Below are 21,633 nucleotides of genomic sequence, written 5' to 3' on the forward strand. Positions count from 1 at the left end.
ATATATACACATGTGTATGCCTTAGTTAAGTCAAAGTGTGTAGATGAGCTTACCTAGTAGCTCTAAGTTTGCAACACTCTCTCCAGCTATTCTATCTCCTAAACACAATTTAGTTACTTTATCATCGTAATTCCTTCATATGATGTGAGCTTTTTCTCATGTCCCTTAAACACATCATATATACTAGCCGATGCAGTCATATTTGATTAACCTCGTAAATTTATACATTGTTTGTTTTCGCATGTTTATTGATTATGTTGTCTTATCTACTTGTAAATCGTTCTAGTTTATTATTGCATCTAACACCTACTTTTCTCAACATTCCTACTTGTCATCTTTGCGCTTCCGCTTGATCGTTATTACTCGTATATCAATTATTTTGAGATAAATAACTAATTGCATAGCATTATTCTAACTCACATGGGTTTGGATATCTGAATCAAACTAAATCATTGTTTTCGATTGTCATATCAATCTTGGAATTCATGAGTACTATATCTCTTTCAGAAACAGTTATACATTGCATCAATCCTTTGAATTATAAAGTTCCATTTCTCTGTATTTCTAACAATTTATCTCTACTTCTTGTTATTCAACAAAAAAATTAACAATTACTTGAATTCGATAATACTAAGCGCATGTCTATTTTCGCGGCCATGCACATACGCACATATGTTTACTTCCTTCTATTCAACTGAACAAACTTCCAACTACACTGAAAATAACGTAACATATTAGAGTGACTTGTCCAAAGCTTTCATATACCCGATCCAACGAGCAAGATTCACCCCTTAGTTTGTAGGATAAACCATATCCGTACATCAAACATACCATCAAAAACCATGAACTTTGTACCCAATACCGATGTCTCCTGTGTACATGTGTCTGCAAAGGGCGTGATTGATAGCCGCTGTCCGATGAACTTATTCAAGTAAAAGAAAACACCAAATGCAAAGATGACAGATCCTTCAACACTTGGTATACAACATTGAGAAAGGAAACAGTTTATATATACAATTACAACTTGGACTGTCTTGAACTCCGCCCAGCTATGAACTCCTGCATTTTCTTAAACTGCTCTTTTGTCATTCCAGCATAATATTTATGAGCCCTCGCCTGAAAATAACATGTAATTCATAAACAAGAGACAGATCCATAATATGGGTGTATTAACATTACTATTTCGTCTTGCAAACCAATTTGCTTATTTATATATAAGTACAAAAAAGGATAGTTAATAAACTCGTGTTCCACACGACAAAATGGCATACACTTGAATACAGGGGCGGATTCAATGCTAGTCAACTGACAGCATTCAACTCATGTATAAAATCATATACCACACAAGATACTAACATGTGTGTTGGTTAAGTTGGTAGGATCTCACAGTGAGACGTGCCCCATACTTGGGTTAAATAGCCCAATAATAGAGACTTTTAGCATAATGGGCCTTTTGTATGGACTCATCTCACGGTGAGACGGTCTCATACAAGAGGGGTTGGCGGAGTTTTGCTATAACATAGCATTGATCCGGTGTTCAAACTTCACCAAGCACCATTTGTAAGGACTCATCTCACGGTGAGACGGTCTCATACAAGAGGGGTTGGCGGAGTTTTGCTATAACATAGCATTGATCCGGTGTTCAAACTTCACCAAGCACATTTTTAAAAGTTTGGAAATAATACTTAACCATTTGCATTGTAGGTCTTTAAAGGCGCGGGGATAGTTTTCATTTCAAAACTTTTTGCAATTTCAAAACGTTGATGGATGTATTGTTTTTTAATATTATCGACATCATTTGACTTTATCTAGATCCGCCCCTGCCTGAATAGTATCAAAAACTTTCAAGGCCAAAAAGTATCAGGAGCAACAACCTTACCTACATTGGTCCCATTACATATAGATATAGGTTTGAAACAGAAGGAGAGGGAAATGGGAATTCTCTAAACAAATAAATAAAACTTCCATCTTTCAGAATGCAGACAGATACAAGAAATATGGGGTAAGCTACAGCACAAGAAACAAACAAAATATTCTAACACATGTAATGTGACAAAAGACATCGATAAAAAGGCCAATGAGCTTAGACAAGTATAGTACCTTTTCGAGAGCAAGTGCATCACCCAAGTTGAGCTTCAGACCATCATTTATGACAGATTTGTATTTCAAAACAAGGTCTTGGTTGTTCTTAGCAATGGATTTGGCAATTTCCTGAGCTTTTACCATCAGTTCATTGGCTTCGACTATGTAATTAACAAATCCCAATTTTTCAGCCTGCTCTGCAGTCAAAGGTGTGGCAGTCAATGAAACTTCACGTGCTTTATAAGGCCCAATAATGCGAGAAAGCTTCTGCGAGAGCCCCCATGAGGGAAATATCCCAAATCTGATTGATCACAGAGAAACACACAAAGGGTACTGAATAAAATAATAAACAAATTATGCAAATGACTCCAAAATGTTTGCTTTTAGAACCAAGAGCTTAAGGACTATTTGAAGTGAAATATCATCTGCATCCTTTATGATAAGCAAAAGGATAACAAATAAAGAAAGAACCATCGACAACTTTTGATAATGGCCAAGAAAAAAAGAAACAACAAAATGAAGTATATCTTTTTGGACAGGAAAAATTATATCATAGAGCAAACAAAGGTACATCAATAAGGATGAGAGATCCCAAAAAAAAAAAAAAGAAAAGAAAAAAAAAACACAAGCTACTAAAGTGGCTAGAAATTCGCCTTGTTCCAAATGATATCCAACGGTAAAAATTGATCACAAAAAGTTTTTGCGTTTCTTTCTAGCCAAATCGACAAAAGGACCCCATTTTAAATTTGCACTTTCCAGAATCAGGGTAAAGTGATCAGTGACTACCCTTGATCCCTAAGAAAGGGAGAGATCAGGAATGGTTTGGAACCTTCAACATTAACATTATGTTTGATTGCCAAACATAGAAAGCAGAGGCAAGGGAAGGCAAGGGCTTGCAATTTTCTTCTAAATCATCCAAAAATCCAAACATTTAAAATCCAAACAAGTGATCAAGTTTTGGCACTCAACCTGTATCGCATGATCAAGTTTCTAGCACAAACCACGTGTTTAATGTAGCACACCCCAATGCTAATTCTAAAGGTTACGTCCCACAATGTCGAGTTGGGCTTGGTTTACGTCAACCGACGCAACAAACTTAATGCACCAAGCTTGTCTCATTAGCTTGTTATGTTCCTCGCATTCGCACCCTCATTTACAGACCCCAACTGCCTTGATCCTCTCTAAAGTTCTAGACTAATGTTCAAGTCTCATATAGAACAACCCAAACACTTACCTAATATGTACAAGACATTTTTAAAGTGTTTTGGTCCCTTCTAGAATAATATATGTAGGCCCACACTTTTCCAAAGCATTATTGCCTTGTCTAGAATACTCTACACCTCTGATGTTCCAAAGACTAGAGACACCACATTCTGGACTTTGAAGTTTTCAGACTTTTCTTCAAGTGTTAAAGACCTTTCCTACCAGGTTTCATAAGCAACTGAGCTCATTCGACACTCCAAAAGGACCAATAATGAATGAGTAAAGTGTCCACTATGATAAGACGGTCAAACTCATTTAAATCTCTTTATAGGGGAAGTGTTGCGAGGAGACAAACAGCATCATGCACCCCTATAGGCACGATGCTTCGCAACTCTGGATACTTCGGCCTATAAATTCGACTCGTGACATATGGCTTTCACTCTCCCTTCACACCACAATCTCCAGTTGAAACACACTATAAGTTTTCGTGATTATCTTTCAAAAACTTTTATCCATGAGACAAGTGAGTTATATAGTTGACCCCAATTATATAACAATACATGCAATCAATTTATTTCACTACATAAGCTCAACTCAACAATGATTTTAACATCATAAAGTTCTGATCAAGTATAGTATATACTACTATGTCCCTTTGAATTAGCATCAAAATATAGTGTTTTTTAAGAAAAAGGTGGATATTTGGTAATAAATAAAGAAAAAGAATAAAATGTGTAGATAAAATTAAAATAAAGTTAAAATGTATAGATGAATTTAAAAGAAATTGGAGGGTCATCGTCTAAAAATAGAAATAAAGCAAAATAAGTTGAATAGCCAAAATAGCAAATGATACTAACTGTGCGATGATGGTGGGAGTATTGCATAATACAAGTTCCACTACCCTATTGGCATACAATTTTCCCAATAATATTAAAGTGAATCCTACTTAAGGATCATATGTACACAAACGCTAAGTAACAATTAATAAAATACTCCTCAAAAAGCTAAGCTCTACTAGCTGAACAAAATGTGTATGTGGTTCTATTAAATCATGACATGGTTCCAACTTCAAATCTAACTTTTCACTGTATGTTTCACAATATATGTTCCTTCTATAGTTATATCAACACTTTTAAGATTTAGATGGATCAATCTCAAATTCTTACAGCAGAAGCCAGTAACATGTTAAGGACATCCACTATCGCATTCATAAAGGAACTATTTGGTTTGGCGTAAAATAGTTTTTATATGAAAACCATTTTTCAATGAAAAATACAAATGAAAATTGGTTTTTCTTTGTTTTTGAAAAAGGAGTGTTGGACATCAAAGGGTAGAAGAAAATTGGTCTCCCTCATATTTGGATGAAAATGTATGCTAAGTGATGAAAACTCTATTCCACTCGATTTTGACATTTATAATCCACCAAAAATGAAAAACAGGGAAAACAGATTTACAAGAAAATACCCCCAAACCCAAACCAAACACCCCCTAAGATGTAATGATGTACAATAATAAAAAGGGCTAAACAGCTAATGGAGTATACAAGTCAAAACTCCAACAGTAAAACATTTCACCCCTCTTGCTCGGCCAAAATTGTCAATATAATCACATTATCCACAAAAGGCATTATTATACATCATATTCTTACATTGAAAAGTAAGCAACTACCCAAGGGCAAAGCCACATGTGGGCCGGCACCCGCGGCCCACTTTAACAGTCAATTACTTCTTATTTTTCTAGTTCGGCCCCTATAAATTTTCAATTATATATTACTAATATTACTTCAAAGTTTCTCTAACCCTTAGCTTTTATTTTCTGGCTCCGCCCCAATAACTACCTTGACAATCTCGAATTTTATCCCACTACAAAGTCTAAGACGAAGTTTAACAGCCCCAATATCAGCATAGAAAATGTAGACATGACACAGCCCCAATATCAGCATAGAAAATGTAGACATGACAACACCTCATAAAAGCATCACTACCTTTTTCGTAAGTATTAATCAAAATCCACTAGTCAACTTTGCCACATTAACAAATTTCCAAACCCATTTCAACATTTACAGAAACCCAATCCTTAAAGTTCGCCACCCCTTTTCATTTTTTCGCCACCCCCCTCTAAAATTACGTATTTGCCCCTGTAGTTTAAATAATAATAATAATAATAAAAACAACAATAATAAAATTAAATAATAATAATAAATAAAATTAATAATAATAATAACAGTAATAATAATAATAATAATAATAACAATAATAATAATAAAAACAACAATAATAAAATTAAATAATAATAATTATTATTCAAAAAAAAAAAAAAAAAGTTGAGTAAAATTGGGCGACTGAACCATGGTCCAGTCGCCCAATTTTGGGCGACTCAATTTTTTTTTTTTTTTTTTTTTTCTTTTTGGAAAATAATAATAATAATAATAATAATAAAAATAATATTAATACAAATAATAATAATTTATAGATTAATGTGGTCTATTAGCTCAGTTGGTTAGAGTGTTGTACTAATAACGTGAAGGTTACAGGTTCGAGACCTGAACAAGCCATTATTTAATAATTATTAATTTTTTATCATTTAATAATTATTAATTTTTTATTATAAATATGATAAAAAATTAATAATTATTAAATAATGGCTCGTACAGGTCTCGAACCTGTGACCTTCACGTTAATAGTACAACGCTCTAACCAACTGAGCTAATAGACCACATTAATCTATAATTATTATTATTAGTATTAATATTATTATTATTATTATTATTATTTTCCAAAAAGAAAAAAAAAAAAAAATATTTGAGTCGCCTAAAATTGGGGGACTGGACCATGGTTCAGTCTCCCAGATCTGGGCGACTCGACCATAGTTCAGTTGCCCAATTTTGGGCGACTCAACTTTTTTTTTTTTTTGAATAATAATTATTATTATTTAATTTTATTATTGTTGTTTTTATTATTATTATTATTATTATTATTATAAATAAAAAATTTGAAATGAGCGGTAAAATTGTAATTTTCAAAAAATCAAGGGCAATTTCGTAATTTCATTTGGAAGGGTGGCGAAAAAACAAAAAGGGTTGCGCAACACCCAAACCCAAATGAAATTTTACCTTGAAACCATCAGACTGAAAGTACCAAATCAATCCAATAATCAAAAATCAACAATCAAATGAACCCAAAAAGGTAACAGGATCAAAAAAACATTACCTAGCATGAGTATCGATAAATTTGGCGCCTTTAGCAGCAACAATTATGTCACAATTAAGAGCAATCTCAAATCCTGCAGTAACAGCAAACCCAGAAATAGCCCCAATTATGGGTTTCTTACACCGCTCCATCTGAACAACAGGATCCGTTTCTTCATCTTTAACATCACCTTTGAAAACGTCCTCTGCAGCCGTCAAATCAACTCCGGAGCAGAAAGACCGACCCGAACCCGACAAGATGATAACTTTAACAGAATCATCAGCATCAAGAGATTTGAAAGCTTGGGCTAATGATGCCATCATTGATCTGGTTAATGAGTTTAAGGATTTGGGTCGATTGATTGTTATATGGGCTATTCCGGTTGTGGTATCTCGGGTAACTAAAATGAGGTTTTCCGATTGAGGTTTCTCCATTTTTGCGGGAATGATTGAAATCGGTGTGCAAGCACGAAGAGATATGTAGTAATTGTATTTCAAAGTATATCCTTTCTAATAACATTTTTTTTTTGAGTTAACATTTTTTTTTCTTATTTATTTATATGCTCTCGTGAAATACGATTATTATTATGAGTATTTTTTATTTTTCTCTTATTCTTATTAAAATGATCATATTTATTATTATTTAATTTAATGCTCATCTAATTAAAATGTTCATATTTATATTCTACTAAAAATTAATATAATAAGAAAGTATTGTCAAAATGTAAAAGAAAATCTTTTTGTTTGTTATTCAATAAATATTCTAAATAAATACTCAAATTTAACTACAAAAAAAAGTAATAAAATATTATTTGTAATAATTAAATTGGAACAAAGGGAGAATATTTCTATTAGCTTATAACTTTAAATTGGAGTATTTTAAAATGACTAACGTTCTAAATCAGCTTCTAATATAAGAGTTTTGGTGAAATTAGTTCTTTAGAATAGATTAAGAGTAAAATTGCAAAAAAAGAAAAAAAATTTGAATTTGATACTTAGAAATTTGCTTATCCTCCGATCTTTTATACTTGCAGCATTTGTTTTTTCACATTTTCAATGTACGAATTAAATCGTTAATATCTCTAATTATACATATTAAAAAATTATGAAAATAAAAAATTAACGTTAAATGGAAATTCAAACAAGATTCATATGTCTATATTTTAATTTATAGATTACCATTAATATGAAAACCAATTTGCTTGATGAATAGTGTTAAAATCAACTATAATGAAAGTAAAAAAAGAACAAAAAAGTACTAAATATGTACGTTTTAATCAACTAGAAAAAGTTGAATAAATTCACCAATACACGGTACTAAAGAGAGGAAAACCAGTCTTGTAATTGTATTATCTTCATAAAAACTAAAAAAAATCATCTTCAACACAACAAAAAAATATAAGTGTTGCAAGAATGTTCTTTTCATTCGAAATATTTCAACAAGGAAAGAGAAATTTAATTAATGCTTTTAATACATATTTAGATGATAAAATCTTATCCATGTGAAATCTCGTTACATTCGTCTTAATGTATATTTTTTTATTACGTATTTTTTATAATTTTTTATTATGTGTATTTAAAAATATTAAGATTTAAAATTTACATTAAAAACTGTGAAAAAGTAAATGAAAAGAAAAGAAAAGGGATAGAGTAGCACTAAATTACTGATTACACAACACAATTACAAGTTACAATAAACTAATTTAATTGCCTAAAACTCTAGAATGGTAGATAAATACCATCTCCATGGTGTGGTGTGAATTTTACTAACTACAAAGATTACGTCGTAATTCGTAAACTGGTACTATATCCTACTTCTACAAAATTTGTATGTTGAAAATAAATTTAGATTACAAATATGATTCTCATTAGTCGTCCCTAACTGTCTGAACCAGTGAAAGAATTAGTTTTAGCAAGCATCATATCGTAAAGATCTTCAGCTGTAGGACGCTCAGCAGGGTCTCCGTTTGTGCATTGATGGAAGACGTCAACCAAGAATCTCAAACACTCCGACTCACTGTCTGCGTCCTCGAGCTTCTTAGAAGACTTGGGACTTGAAGATTTCTTTTCAATCTCGCAATTTAGTGGGGGTCTTTTTCCGTTCTGTTCAAGGACATGTGAAAGGTAAACAGTGTTACATAACCGGAGTGTATTTTAGCAAAGGTACATAAAAGCCAAAGCCTGAGCAGTTAATTTCAGTGAACTCTGGTATCAATGAGTTTAAGAAAACTCAGAACCTTCATCTTACTTGAAAGTAGAAGAGTGATTGACTTATTGGATTAAATCTAAATGTAAATGCAGGCCAAGGATCTTGAGATCTTAATGTAACCAGCTAGCCACAATAGAATTAAAGGGAACTCTTTTTGAACCTTCTGTTTTTTTAAATCTCGTTGGTTCAGCATATATGCACAAATACATTCAAATTACATCCTAACAAGAATAAAGAACAGTTGTTACTTCATAGTTAGTATTCCTACAGGGTTGTTCAACTAAACCCTTCAAAATAAATCGATAAAATTTATAAATAAATTCCTACAGTTAATGGAAATAGTAACAAGACTCAAATAAAATAAAATAAGATTCCTGTATACGAACAATTCATGTAACCAGAAGTTTTGGGAAGAAAAAGGAGAAAGGCTAGCTGATATTTACACCAAGTAAAAAGTATATTTTTCAGCGAACTTTCCCGTGTTTGCAAACTCAAAATAAGCAATATTTTTATTATTGTCTATCAATGATCTACCAATACATCAAAAATTTTCTACCTAGTTGTATGCCCTACCACAACTACGCCCTCCAATCGACTGTAAAAGACAATTCCCAGACATATCCCTAATGCAAACAGAAAAAACAGAAAGGGGTAGACAGGTAACACAAAGGAAAGTAAGAGAGATTTTTACTTGAAGGAGATCATGAATGTTTGAGTCAGGTATTCCCGAATAAGGGACTTCCAGGGTTAACAACTCCAAGAGCAAGCAACCATAGGACCAAATATCAGCTTCCTGCATAAAATAAAAGACTAAGAAAGACATACTTGCGCAGTTACACAAACAGGTATATAATACTCAACTAGTGGACACCGAACACTACTCCAATTACGTAAAGTTTATCATCTAGTTTCCTTTAAGGACTATGGGGATCAGGGGGGAAGGACAAATGAAAATGTGAAAGCTCCCTATTTTCAGAGCCAAATGGGTGCATGATTGTTAGACCCAAATCACAGATTTGTGAGCTTGAGCCAATCCAATGACCTTAACTTAAAGTCATGAACTCGGTCTGATATGCCATTGACCAGAACCAAGCATCCAAATTAACAGCTCAACCAATTTGTGATAATGACACTTATTACATATTACACAAGGTTACTTGTTCGTAATAGAAAAACACAGTACTTGTAAACATAGTGTGAAAAAGCAGTAGCGGTCGCAATCGCGGTAAAGAAATGGTGATGCGGTAATGGGTGTGATACGGTTATCGTAACGCCTAAATATCGATCAAAACCATAATATATCCCTTGATACGGCCCAAAACGCGGATTTTTTTACGCCTTTATGGCGCAGGAAATATTTTTTTTTTTTGAAACCTTTACAACGCGGTCGACGCGATGCGATACAGTTCTACACTATAATTGTAAATGACATGGAGAAAAAAAAAACGCGGAGAGAAAAATGGAATTGTGTAAACTCAGTTTTGATTGTGTAATTGTAATCCTGGGGCCCTAATGGTGCAGTGAGAAAGTGAGAAACATTGCATCCCATCCAATATAAGGAGTAATTCAAAAAAGTTAAGTAATCAGCATAACCTCCAAGGCAACTACACTATCTCGATGTTTGGATTGAGGGAATTGGAGGGAAAGAAAAGGGAGGGATTTGGAGAGATGTATCTTCCTTTGTATGGATGACAATTTTGGAAGAGAAGGATTTGAAATGAACGGAATCGAAGGGATTTAGTTCCTTATTTTTGTTGAAGACAAATCTCTGCAAAAGCAGAAAGATTTGAAATAAAAATGAATTTTCGCTTCCTCTTCCTTCCCTTCCCTCATAAACAAACAATGGAAATTTTCCTCATCATTCTATCCCCTTCCTCTTCCCTTCCCTCCCTTCCTCTTCCCTTCCCTCCTACATTGTTATCCGAACAGTGCAAATGACATAAGACAGATCCTTATTTACCTCACCAAAAGAACTTAGAAAACAAACATACATGAATATTTTATCGAACTTACCAGCCCATAGCTCTTACGTTCATGCATTGCTTGCAATACCTCAGGAGCCATCCAGCAGGGTGTACCAACGCATATATCAGGAGGAGGTATACCAACATGAGATATACAACATGTATGAAGTGAGGATCGAAGAGGAACAGCTTTGTCAAAATCACAAAGCTTTACAACAGGCAACCCATCTTCCCTCTTTTGATCTAAATCAATCAATATATTCTCGCTCTTAATGTCACGATGAATGATGTGCTTTGAATGAAGCTCTTTCAACGCACATGAAACATCTCTAGCAATGCACAAAGCTAAATGAGGAGGTACATGCTTCTCACCACCTTTGAGCAGCTTCTTTATGTAATTCTGTTGCACAGCAAATTAAACTTAAATAAGATAACAGATTGCTGAGGCATTGGGTACAAAAGGATTAGAACGAAAACAATACCTTAAGGGAACCCCCTCCGACATACTCCATAAAAATTGCAGAACGAAGCATGCGTCGGTCAGATTTTTCATCTGATGATGATGAGGCTATCCACTCAGAGGAGATTTTGTGCCCATAGATCTCAACTATGCAGGGGTGATTCCTTAGAGCACCCAACATTCGAACTTCACCAATACAGGTATATTCAAAATTCCTGATATCATCAGCAGAAGATACAGACAGTTCTAATGTGCGGACCTGAAATAACAAACTATATCAGATAGGAGTAAACGATAAAGCAGCTCAAATTAAAAAGAGGACAAATAAAAATTTACAAAGACATTTGCAGAAATTTAGCATGCCACAAGAATATTTAGGCAAAGTTTAACACACGGAGATGCGAAGAAGGAATCCTCTTCACTTGTTCAATGTATAGGTAAATGAATGCATAGAAATAAATCAATTTTCAGACATAGTTCAGAAAGAAAAGTTTTCAATAACCAAGTTCTTCCATTGATGGACAATCATCTTGTTTTCCACTTACCTAAGCTTTGAAAAAAGTTTCCAAGTGTCACGCCGTAAGTAATTATGTTGTACAAGACACTACTTGTTACATAACATATCATCATAACATATCACCATTTCACCTCAGGTACCCTGTTGGATAATCCATAACCAACATGCCATTGTTCCTTAATTTGGAAATATTTTGTAATGTACCATTGTAATCAATAGTGCTTACATCCTACACACAATCTATAAACACCTCGTTCTTAGAACTTTAAGTAACTTGGCCTCTACATTTCGCTTCTTGTGCGCGGTATCTACACACATCACATGTCTATTTTCTAAATAGGTTGGAAATAGCTAGGTTGGGATCGTTGGGTGCAATAACATGGATACACAAATTAACTCCTAGAAAGCGAATGGGAGATGCAAAAGAAAATTGTCAATGGTGAGAGAGCTGCACATTACCATTTACCACTATTAAACAAACAAAGAGAGGGCGAGGGACTAATGCGGAGCAATTACAACCAACAGTTGTTACAATGTGGCCCAATTTAAATATTTTACAAAACATGACAGTGAGAATCAAACATTAGGAAAACGATTGAGAAATATCAAATATTCCCCTATATTACTCTTAACTTGTCATGGAACCTTCTAGCTAAATAGATTAAGCGCACTAGCTTGTTGCCCTGGGAGGTAAACTTTAAAAATTCCAAACACTTTCGTTGCAAAAGTCTCCATTAGAGCTAAGATGTATTCAACAATATCATCAGACGCAAAGTTATCATCAATTTAACAAAATCCTATGATCAAACTTTATTTATTTTTGAAATATTCCAGCCAACTAACAACAAATACAATTTTTGCTTCAAAGAGACAAAGAAACTAAATGCTTCATTTAGTATAAAGATGTAACAAAATTTACTCTTCAAAAAAAAAAAAAAGATGTACAAAATTTATATTAAAACTGCAGAAAGTAACACCAGGGCTTTCATCAAATCAGATAAAGTAATTGAGATTGAGTTAGATTTTTTTGAATCATTATAGATATTGCATCGTTAAATCCAATCCATATGCATTGGCTGATCATAGACCCACACTTAATATAACGAAAATCTAGCTCAATGATGAGCTATTATTAGACTTGAGAAGTTAAACAAACAATCAACACTCAAATGGTCACCAGACAGAAAATGTGACATGCACATCAGATGATCAAACAAAAATAGCCATTAAATGATTCATCTCAAGCCACTAGAATACAGGATAAGAGCCACAAATAGGATGAAGTAAAGCAATTAGACATGCTAGTCTTATTTTCAAAGGATTGACATAAAAAGTTGGATGACATGCAAAAACCTGAGAAGGTTACAGTGCATTCAGCAAAGTATATCTACAGACTCCATAAATAACCCACCCCTCCCTAAAAAACATGAAACCTGCATCACTTGTATCTTATCATAAATGTAGCAGAATATCTTTAACACATGTAATGCACAACAGTATTTATGCTCAGGAGTCAGGCGACATACCTTAGCCGCGGCTTCAACAGATCCCACTCTGCACAAGACGACAGAGCTAGAAGCAACTTTCTCAACTTCTTCACATTCAGATATAGATGGAAAACAAGAAGACACGGGATTGCTTGGAGCAGGTTCAGGGAAAGTAATCCGAGTAAGAGGAATATATCTGCAAGAATGATCTCAACTGGTTAAGATGAGAATTGAAAAATTTAATAATAAAAAAAATAAATAAATAAAACTTTTCCCCTTAACAGACATCCAAGAGATGCAGATACTGGGATATTGCTTTATTTACTACAACGAATTTGATACTAGCAACAAAAAACAAGACATTATGCAATGAATAATTACAGCACCTGCATAAGTACTCAGCGTCCATCTCATCCCGTATATCATGTGGATGACAGGCATCGACTATCATACGCACCCATAATCCACCCCTCCTGACAAGAATTGCATTCCATGCATGGGGAGAAAAGTCTAGGTAACCTCGAATCAGCTCACAAGGAACAGGGGGCTCCATCCGGTCACACAAGTACTGGGGTGTGCAAAAAGACATGAAAACACTACATTTTCTGGAGAACAATTGAAAAATCAGAGTATATGTATGAGAGCCATTACCTTCATAAGAAGCGCCCTATGTCTACATACACCAAGTTGTAATTCCCCTAAAGGCACAACCATAGAATTGCGTCTTGCTTTGATAGTTTGAAGGGATTTTTCACAAAGATCTCGAAAGCTGACATCATCAACAGCTTGTGAATCCTTTTTAGGGGCCACCATCTCAATTTCCTTATTGCCAGTAGCACAAGTACACACAAAAGGCTTACGATAGTTTGAACCAGAAACATCTTTTCTAACCCTCTGAACAAAAGAACCTCTGTCACTACCTCCAAAATGGTCAGACACAAAAAGAGCAAGCCAGGAAGCAACCAGAAAGTTATCGTCGGCAGTCAAGTCCCTTCTCAGTCTCAAACCAGTCAACTTCTTCAAGCGATTAACCATAGCTTGAGCTGACAATAATAATGCATCAAGTTCTTCATCCCTTTCCCTGAGCAAAGAGTTGACAACAGACTATATTAACATAAAAGTGTAATGCCCATGCATGGATAAAGACAAAATAATAATCATTTGTGCCAGAAAAATTTTCGAAAGCATTACGGCCAGTGCATCTATAAAGAAAGTAAAATAATCAATTTAGCCATCACATGGTTAGAAGTATCAACCTGTCCAATAGAATAACTTCACGTGAACAGATCTCAAAATTTCGATCATAATCGCCCAACAACATCAAAGGTCTATCGCGGCCAGCATCATAAAAACCATCTGGTAGACAATCCTCAATGCTACAGAAGGACATTATGTTATATTTGCGTGAAATATCAGGATGATCACCAGTTGATCTCCTAGACTTTCTGCGTTTTGGGTTATCAAGATATCTATCTGACTGTCTTTTACACTTTGTGGAAGTTTTTAAGACCTGAGAAGGAAGGGTTTCCGTAATTTTATCACCAGAACTGCACATGCAAGTTGATGAAGAGTCACAAGTGCAAGTGTCATTTTCTCCATCACAGCTAGCTCCGATGGCAGAACACTTGCAATTCTCCATATCAAGCACTTTCTTAGACCTCATACTATCATCTTCAGAGGCATCGCGAAAATTTTCATGACCCTCATCAATCTCATGAAGTGTCTGCTTATTGTCTTCCACACAAATGATGTCAGAAGTACACGCTGAAATAGTATCAGATGAAAGCCGATCTTGTTTGCAAGATATGCACTTATCAAATTTCCATTTCCTATTTTGATTCAATCTCTCTTGACGAGCACGCTGCTGTAAATATTGCCTTCTCTTCCACCTCTTGGTTAATCGCCTCTTCCCTAAACATCTATCAATCAAGGAAGAACCAGGTTGATGATATGAGGTAGCACCAGAAGATGCTGCATCTGTCAAGAACACAAACCATTAATAGTCAGAGAATCGTTACCAAAATATTTGACTTTACTGAACACTAGAAAAGGAATAACACTCACGACCACAAAACAAGACGGAGTTAAACAAGTCTAACCATTACACGAAAGGCTTCCCTCAAAAGTTGTTGATTCAAATACATCCATCTCAACAGTAGAACTGATAACATCATCGGTGCAGGTGCCACTGCCATTACCATCCATATTGCAGCAAATTGAGGCAGGTACTTGACAGCTGAGAAGCTTATTGTACTTGGACAAAAAAAATAGATATAGAGCATCTTAGATTAAATATTTACACAGATTGAAATCTTCAAGAACTTCATGAAATTATGTTACCTTCTATAGGTTCCGAAAAAAAGTAATGCAAGCATCACTAACAGGACCGTCAATCATGCATATGGAAAAAGACGCCGTCGCGGATGCGTTGGCGGAAACGGTCACGGTGTCAAAGAAAGGGGCAATTAATACCGCGAATCACAACCAATGCGATGTGAATTTACGGAAAAAAATCATACAAGGGCATTGAGAACTTATAATTACATTTTCTTATTGAACTACTATTATTATACAATAATATGTCTATCACTATTATAATTGCACTATGAGGTAGTTTTAGTGTATAATTAATTAACTTAATAGTTAACTATATTGTTTAAATACTAAAATTATGAATAACTAGGATTTAAGTGATCTTATTATTAAAGTAACCGGGCATTAATGAATTATTAGGGAGCCAAATAATGTTGTAACGGTGAAATATCATTGTAATGGTGAAATAACGCGGTACATAACGGTCAATGCAACATTTGACCGTGAAAATTTTTTCACCGTTATGGGATTTAACATCGCAACAACTCTCAAACAAATTACATAACGGGCATTACATAACGTGATGAAGGAGGTTTTAACTCCATGGTCGTGCTAGTCCAAAGGACAAATTTTCATTTTGAGGAAAATGAAATCGTATCTCAAACATAAGCAAACAAAGCCAAAAAATAGTTGTCTATAAGTACCTGAAGGTTCAACTTCCGAAGATTTTGCATTGAGCTAAGTTCTAGCGGACCAAGAGATCTCAACCTATTCCTGGATAAATCTAAAGTCTCTAATTTTTGTAGAGAAGACAATCCAGCCGGCAGCTCAACCAGCTTATTGTTAGCAACTTTGAGTGAGATTAGGGAACTTAATAAGCTTATTTCATTTGGTAAAGTTTTGATCTTATTGAATGAAAGATCCAAATATTCGAGATTACTAAGACAACCAATTTCAGGAGGAAGGTATCTGCAGTCAACATAAGCGATAATATAAGTAAATACACTGAAAATTGATGAGAAAAAAAAAAAAACAAGATAACACAACCATAACTAAAACATTTTTTGTAACTTAAATATACTCATGAGTAACTACAAGAAGGCACATTTCATGCACATTGCACAAGAACATAGAAAACAGCAGTAGAATCTTCTTTAATTTTATTGTTCACTAAAAGACACATAAAATTGTTCATAAAGCCGGCTCAAAGAAGCAAGGGTCCGAGGAAAGAAAAAAAATACACAAATACCCATAAAAAGGCCAAAAAAGACAAAGAGGGGCCAAGAACCTCACCATAGTGAACGTATCAAGTATGCAAAAATTTAAGCATCACAAAGAGGTTAAGGATTAATAGAGAGATTATTCAAATAGTTCTAATATAAAATTGATGAATAGGTTATGGTAGACAAGTCCACCACTACAAACACTTTGGAAGAAGTTTGTGAGTTTATATAGAAAATCAAGTGGAGAAGGTATTAGAGCAAAAGAAACTCAACGGTCCAAATGCCATCCTAACTGGATGCATATGGAAGGATGGTAATAATCATAGTGTAAAAATGTGGTTTTCAATCTGGTCAAAACGATCGCAAAACGATTTCCGTAGTTAATATGGATGGTTTCGCATTTTTCTCAACCTATATTTCAATCATACTAAGCTTAAAAAAATATTGTACGAAATGGACAATAATTTTCACCAACTTTGGATTGATTGGTGACAAATGTATTCAAAAAGGAAGGCAAACAAGATTCCACGAGACTAAAAGGAGAAATCCCTAATCCTTGTTAACAAGAATGAGTTAAATACACAAGATAGCACAAATTATCAAGAAATGTTACTAATTAGTTATACAAAGAAACTATAGACAGAAAGATAGAATTTCAACCAACGTTAGATAAGGCTCAAGGCATGCAAGACAATGAAGGTCCTAGGCAATATATATTTTTTGAATATTAAGGTATTAACGAAATTTCTTAGTACTTTTTATAAGAAACTCGATGCATTTACATACAATATGTTTGATGCACGGAATTCAAGTTTGATGGCTTAAAGGGTGAGCAAGAGATTTTCGACAAGATTGGAAGGTAAACTTTATCGAATTGCAGTCCGACTACATTGTTGTATGTTTGCATGTGACGGAGTTGGCTAGTTAAAAGGATATATGAGCATAAGATGGAACAAGTAGATTTGTGAATGTTAACTTGAATGTGTGAATACACCAGGATATATAAGATTAAGAACTAGATTTTTAAGAGACAAAGATATGGATCGCCCCCTTTTCTAAAACATGCCTAAATTACATTGAGATATTTTAAGCAAATGAACATCACAACGGATGAAAAGAAAAGTCATCTCACGGCAACAAAAACGTGGGAAGAGTAAATTTTGAATGACAAAACCAAGTTGCACCTCTCTAAGCACTTGACTAGGAATGAAACTAGCTGGAAACGTCATTCGTGTCCTACAGGACTTAGACCATGGATAAGTGCAATTATTTGCACTTATTTCATATCATTTTATACTCCTTAATGATGTTCATTATTAGTTATTTGGAGCTTAATTTGGAAGATTTATGTTATTTTACTCATTTTGACTATTTAAGTTGATTTTGAATGATTATGATTGTTTAAAGCATAATTCTTATTGTATTAATGATAACGAAGTTTAATAAGGTTTTAACTTGGTTAAAGAAGTTTAACAACAAAGAGAAACAAAAGAGTTAAATAGTGTTCATAATGCAAAAGTTTGGAGCTGAAATTATTTTCTCTTCTCACTATAACTCTTTTCAATAGCTTTCCAACGATATATTATATGACCAATTCTGAAAACCGACCAAGAAATAGCGGTCATTTGAAGTTCAACCGTATGGGGCAGCAAAAAGCGGACAGCAAAAACCAACGACTCGTCTCTTTTAACCAAGAGTTTACGAGTTGTCATAAAATACTGGATGTCATATTTGAAGCAAGAATTATGCGAAGAGCCACAACGACTCTAGAGTCATGCCTATCTTCCCATGTTTTGGCAGTTAGTGTTTATTTTTATTTTAATTTATTTTATTTGGATTATCTAATGGAGAAGACGTAAAGAATGACGATGATGTCCACAAAGACGATTTTGGTGCACTTTCATCAATTCGGCGACCATAAGCCCTAATTTTCGACCCTTGATACTGCAAAGTTAGGAGCTATAATATTAAGATCTAGGGTTTTGAAAAATTCATAAACCCTTAAATTGATAGTATAATTATAATCTACTCCTTCTACCTTTCAGATGTCGTACTCATGTCTAGTGCGGTGTACAAGACATGTATCCAGCAAAGGTATCCGTACCGAACATCATAAGGCGGCAAGAGTGCCGAGTTTGAGTAACATAGGTCTTACGTACACAATTTGCTTCTAGTTAAAATAAAATTTCACATCAACATTTGCTAGTTATCATTTTCTTTGACAATTGTTTATGCCTTTATAATTGTTATTTATATTCATTGAGTTATGTTTTTAGTCATTCGACTTGTTTTGTCTTGTCTTGTCTTGCTATGTGTCTTTCTATGTCATGTTTAGGAATTTTTGTTTTCACTTGAAAACCATTCTCGGGCACTCATCGCGACCTACTTATCTCCTTTAATAGTAGTATAGTTGGTCTGTCATTCAACCCTTTCGGGGTTTGATCATATCTTCTGTATGAGCAGGATAGAATGGAAATAATAATGATGTTTGAGTGTGATAATGAACAACAAATTACCTTGCATACCTCAAAATCATAATGTTATGTTTATTTATATTTCTTTTTATCCAATACCCATATTGGAGTGTTCAGCAAATGGTTGTTAACTCTTAGCTTTTATAGTTGGTTCGTTTGACCAGCGGGAAGTATTAATTTGTTTTTAGCTTTAAAGATAGCCGGATAAGTAAGCTGTTTAGGTAGATGTTTGGTGATTGTTGGTTGTTTATTAGAAAAAAATGGCCAACAAGTCAAAAGTCATTGGAAAAAGTTAACTTTCTAGCTTTTTCATTTTAGCTTAAAAGTTGACGTTTCAGCTGGTTGACAAATCAACTAGAAAATCAACCCAAAAGTCATTTACCAAACACCCTAATTATGTTTTCCTTTTGTTTTACCAAATATTAATTATCTACAGAAGGGCTCACACATAAAAGTCTCACAAACTAGTCCTCCTTAACACCCCTTCACTAAACGCTTTGGCCAAGGGCCACTACAAATAGGCACTAGTAAACCAAAGACGCTGCATGACTGCATCTAGCATGGGTCAAACAATATACAAGTGAAACACGAACGATGTGTGATGAAAACCATCATAGGAGGTAACAGTATGCAAACTTATGAATTTTGTGAGCAACTAAGAATCATGAAGTTCAACTATAAAACCTCTTTAGTCATTATAATTGAAAAGACGGCATACAACAGAAAAATGCATCGGACCTCTCTCATATTAGTATCACATACTTCCATACATTGATCCAATATTTTGCCTCTAGTACTTGATACTCCCTCTGTCCCCATGGGTTTGCTGAAATTTCTATTTTGGACTGTTACTTGTACTTTTATAATACTAATATTTAGGGGAATGTCTTCATTCATTTCTTTAATTCTTGTCTACATATCTTCTCTCACTCTTACTCGTTCATAATTTTATCCACGCAATTTAATTGACCCTAACATTTTCTTAATACTTGCACAAATGTTGGTGATGCATATTCAAAGGGAAAAAGGGTATAATATATATCTTCTAACAACCAATTACTATCCCCTCAAATCCCACAATTCTCTATCATTTTTGCGATACAGTTCTGACAGAATTTGCTCTAGTCAGATCAATATCATCCAAGGTTAACCCAATCCATAATATTTCTGTTCTCTCAACCCCCCAAATTCAACATTATGCTATTGAACTTCCAAAATAAAATAGAGAAATGACTAGAAAAAAAAAAAACTACATCAAACTCAAGGAAAGAAAAACAAACCTGATAGAAAAATGGCAAACTGAGAGCTTAGTTAAGCTCTTAAGGGAAGAAACCTCAGCCAAAATTGGAAAACCCGAAGCCCTAAGCGGAGCCTTGGAAAGCTCCAGCTCCTTCAAAGTCTTTAACTTGCTAAAAGTTAAACCCGAAAGACTGATTGGGGAAACCTTAAGTTGCAAGCATTCAAGGTCCACCAAATCTTTAACCTCTGGAGGGAACAAATTAACTTCATTCGCAAAAAATTTAAGGGTTTTTAACCTCTTCCCAAAATTACCCAACGATTCAGGCATCAAATTGAACACATTTTTATACACATACAATCCCTGTGCTGTATTAGGCTGGCCATCAATAAGAGACAAAGAAAGCTCCATCTTTTTGCCAGATACATCAATAACAGAATCAAAATCATCAGTTTTGGAGGTGGAATTTGCCGATGGGGATGGAATTGAGTCGGAATCTAGGGTTTTTGTAGATTGGGGTGCATCTTGTTCAACAGAAGTATGGTCTTGCATTGTATGGAAAAAATGCAAGAATCAAAAGTAAAGAAGACGTTGAAAGGAGAGATCAGAATACAATGGGAGAAGCTTAGGAGTGATTAGTGAAGAAGAGAAAAGTAGAGGGAAAAGAAGAAGAGCGGACCAGCAACGGCAAAAACCGGCCCTTGAAACCCTAAAACCTAAAAAGTAGATGGTGAGAAATAATGCTGCTTTCGCATGGAAACTAATAAGTAATAAGTAAAAGGTTTATATAGCAGTGCAAGTGATAACGCTCCTTATTGAAGCGACTAAAACAAATTCAATATCTGACATTTATGTGATCTGGTAATTAATATGGATATAAAATTTGATGTAAATTGATTTGAAATATTTGACTCAAAATCAATTTGAATATTACAGTTAATTGTTGATAGTTAGTTAATTGACTAAATAAGGAAAATATTGTAATCATTTCTGTTTTGTTAAGAGTTGTTATTGGTTAGTTAGTTGGTTAAGGCGGGAAAGTTAGTTAATTGTTAGCTTGGCTATATATAAAGGCTTGTAATTGTGATTCACAAATCAAGAAATAATACAATCAATCTTCCTCTTCTATTTCTCTCTTCCTTTCCCTTTTTGTTTATGTCTCTCTCTTTTCTTCTCTTCTATCCCTAATATTCAATTGAATATTGGTCAAGATCCTTAAGGACCTTGACTAATACAGATCAGTAGAAGCTGTCTGTATCATTGGTACCAGAGCAGGT

At 34.2% G+C, this 21,633-nt stretch overlaps 2 protein-coding genes across 2 annotated transcripts; both read right to left on the bottom strand.

Annotated features, from left to right (window-relative positions):
* Nucleotides 1-470: 470 nt before the first annotated feature.
* LOC130825223 (probable enoyl-CoA hydratase 1, peroxisomal) lies at nt 471-7,034 on the bottom strand. The gene is made up of 3 exons (XM_057690340.1): nt 6,495-7,034; nt 2,101-2,383; nt 471-1,116 (listed from the first exon to the last, which is right to left on the bottom strand). Exons 1-3 carry the CDS (start codon nt 6,905-6,907, stop codon nt 1,018-1,020), a joined length of 795 nt encoding a protein of 264 aa, XP_057546323.1. The 5' UTR covers nt 6,908-7,034; the 3' UTR covers nt 471-1,017.
* Nucleotides 7,035-8,056: 1,022 nt separating this feature from the next.
* LOC130825224 (uncharacterized) lies at nt 8,057-21,111 on the bottom strand. The gene is made up of 11 exons (XM_057690342.1): nt 20,400-21,111; nt 16,127-16,391; nt 15,209-15,362; nt 14,366-15,086; nt 13,761-14,190; nt 13,496-13,677; nt 13,149-13,305; nt 11,128-11,364; nt 10,695-11,045; nt 9,373-9,474; nt 8,057-8,575 (listed from the first exon to the last, which is right to left on the bottom strand). Exons 1-11 carry the CDS (start codon nt 20,906-20,908, stop codon nt 8,351-8,353), a joined length of 3,333 nt encoding a protein of 1,110 aa, XP_057546325.1. The 5' UTR covers nt 20,909-21,111; the 3' UTR covers nt 8,057-8,350.
* Nucleotides 21,112-21,633: the final 522 nt, after the last annotated feature.

This window comes from Amaranthus tricolor, chromosome 10 (genome assembly GCF_026212465.1).
Source record: "Amaranthus tricolor cultivar Red isolate AtriRed21 chromosome 10, ASM2621246v1, whole genome shotgun sequence".
Taxonomy (NCBI): Eukaryota; Viridiplantae; Streptophyta; class Magnoliopsida; order Caryophyllales; family Amaranthaceae; genus Amaranthus; species Amaranthus tricolor.

Bases quoted from the DNA above. Each gene is read 5' to 3' on its own strand.
- LOC130825223 (XM_057690340.1), bottom strand. From the start codon at position 6,907: ATGGAGAAACCTCAATCGGAAAACCTCATTTTAGTTACCCGAGATACC. The intron at 2,384-6,494 runs GTAATGTTTTTT...GTGATCAATCAG, and splicing joins TTTATCGATACTCATGCTAG to ATTTGGGATATTTCCCTCAT. The intron at 1,117-2,100 runs GTACTATACTTG...TGTTATTTTCAG, and splicing joins ATGCACTTGCTCTCGAAAAG to GCGAGGGCTCATAAATATTA.
- LOC130825224 (XM_057690342.1), bottom strand. From the start codon at position 20,908: ATGCAAGACCATACTTCTGTTGAACAAGATGCACCCCAATCTACAAAA. The intron at 16,392-20,399 runs GTTTGTTTTTCT...TGTTGACTGCAG, and splicing joins GTTTGCCATTTTTCTATCAG to ATACCTTCCTCCTGAAATTG. The intron at 8,576-9,372 runs GTAAAAATCTCT...GTCCTTGAACAG, and splicing joins ACATTCATGATCTCCTTCAA to AACGGAAAAAGACCCCCACT.